The following is a 2,119-nucleotide window of genomic DNA, read 5'->3' on the forward strand; positions in this document are numbered from 1 at the left end:
TTTCAACAGGAAGTTCATGTCTGTTGACAAAGAGTTCATAACTCCAACTAAAAAGATTTGTCTCCCCTTACACACACTTCCTGTTTTGACACCACACTTCCAGCTTAACACATAAACTTTTAGCTCCTTTTCTCTTTTTTTAAACCTAACACAACACTCAATTTTCTTGCATCCTTATTTTTCCAACCATTATCTACATGGATTACCATTGAAATTTAAGAGCTCAAAGACAATATAATGTATTGGTATGTTTATTTTTTTATATATTATTTTTTTTATATATTATTTTCTTCATTTTGTACTTCTTTGTAAAAAACATTTTCATTCTCCTTCTTGATAATTTGCTTCACAATGAAAGCTGGTTAGAAATCTTTATTAAAATATGCTTCCAGTTTAGCATTCTGCCTTATTCTTCATTTTCCTATATATATATATATATATATGAGGGAGAGTCAAAAATTATACACACTCTTATTTTTCTGATGTATTTACACAAAATCAGGAGATAAAGAAGTACGTCATTTTCCTATATAGTCTCTTTCTTATCATTGCACTTGGTCCAGCAATCCACAAGCTTGCATTTTCCCTCCAAGAAGAAGGCTTTTTGGTTGGTTGTACAACCATTTATGCACCGCTTTCTTCACATCTTCATCTGTAGGAAATCGATAACCTCATAAACCATTTTGAGCAGTCCAAAGATATGATAGTTGGAAAGGGTGAAATCTGGGCTGTAGGCAGGGTGTTCCAGCACCTCAAGACCCAATCGGTTAATAGTTTCAACGGCCTGGGCAGCCGTGTGTGCGCATGCATTGTCATGCAGCAACAAAGCTACACTTGTGCTCTGCAGTAAGCTTTTTTGACACCCATCTTGCACAGAATTTATGGAAGCTGAGAGCTTCGTGGATGATTTGATAGGGAGAACCATGATTAATCTGCAGAGAATGAGCAGAGGAATCGGCTCACTGCTCTTTGTTCTTCTTTGGTGCACATTGCTAATGGAGTGGCCATGCTTACACTGTAAATCCAGAAAGAAAAATGGCTTGATATAAAGTAAACACACAACAGATACAATGATATGCACATACCTTCTTTGCATATTGTTCTGCTTCATTACGACACTGTCGTTCTTCATTGTATTTTTTGCGTATGTCTTCGTATTCTTCATAGGAACTTTCGTAAACTGGAACAAAGAGAATTAACAGACATTAAGAAACAGCAACAGACCCACTGTGAGACTATAGTAGTGCATAACACACACTCACAAACACATATACACATATAACACACCAGTGCATAAAATGTATCCCCTCCCCCTGCTAGTGCACAGCACATACACACAAAGACAGATGAATATATATATATAAATACATATACCACATAACACACCACTAGACACACATTCACACATACACACACATGCATCTATATATATATTCATACACCACACAATACACAGGCCACATACATAGATATAAATATAGTACAAAACCCATTACACACTTACATACACATAACTTCGCACACACACACACACACAGATATATGCACATATATCATAAGGCACACACACACACACACACACACATAAATATACATATAGAACATAACACATCAGACAACCCAATTTTTTCAAAAACAAACATATTCACCTCTTCGGAATTCTTCCAAAGTCTCTCTGTATTGTTTCAGCGCTCCTTTCATTTCTTTGTTGTCTTTTTCAACAGTAACTAACTGGAAGTAGAGAAGAAGAACAACCATAGATTTGCCATGAACACCACAACATCTCCACATTCTCTTTACTTTTCACCTGTGATATGACAGACATGCAACTGTTGAGTGTATTATCACACACATACACACACACACATACACACACACACACACATACACAGTACATGGAAAAGATTAAAATCTGAGCTATGTCCTCAAGAAGTACTTCTACTAATATTATTTTTGAAACTCAGTCAAAGCAAATACACTTGGATACTTAAAGAAATGTATTTAGATATCATAATGTTATAAATTCATTGTATACATTTTAATATTTTATGGTCATGAAATGGATTTTTCATATTGTATTGAAATAATTGTAACTACAGAATTAAAAATAATACCATAA

At 34.7% G+C, this 2,119-nt stretch overlaps 1 protein-coding gene across 1 annotated transcript in view; it reads right to left on the bottom strand.

Annotated features, from left to right (window-relative positions):
• Positions 1–2,119, bottom strand: part of LOC106882022 (shootin-1) — a 9,043-nt gene that overhangs the window by 4,311 nt on the left and 2,613 nt on the right. The window contains exons 2-3 of the mRNA XM_014932583.1: positions 1,650–1,731; positions 1,086–1,180 (exon numbers count right to left, since the gene is read on the bottom strand). Coding sequence (XP_014788069.1) covers positions 1,086–1,180; positions 1,650–1,731 — 177 coding nt within the window. The remainder of the gene's footprint in view (positions 1–1,085; positions 1,181–1,649; positions 1,732–2,119) is intronic.

This window comes from Octopus bimaculoides, chromosome 18 (assembly GCF_001194135.2).
Source record: "Octopus bimaculoides isolate UCB-OBI-ISO-001 chromosome 18, ASM119413v2, whole genome shotgun sequence".
Taxonomy (NCBI): domain Eukaryota; kingdom Metazoa; phylum Mollusca; class Cephalopoda; order Octopoda; family Octopodidae; genus Octopus; species Octopus bimaculoides.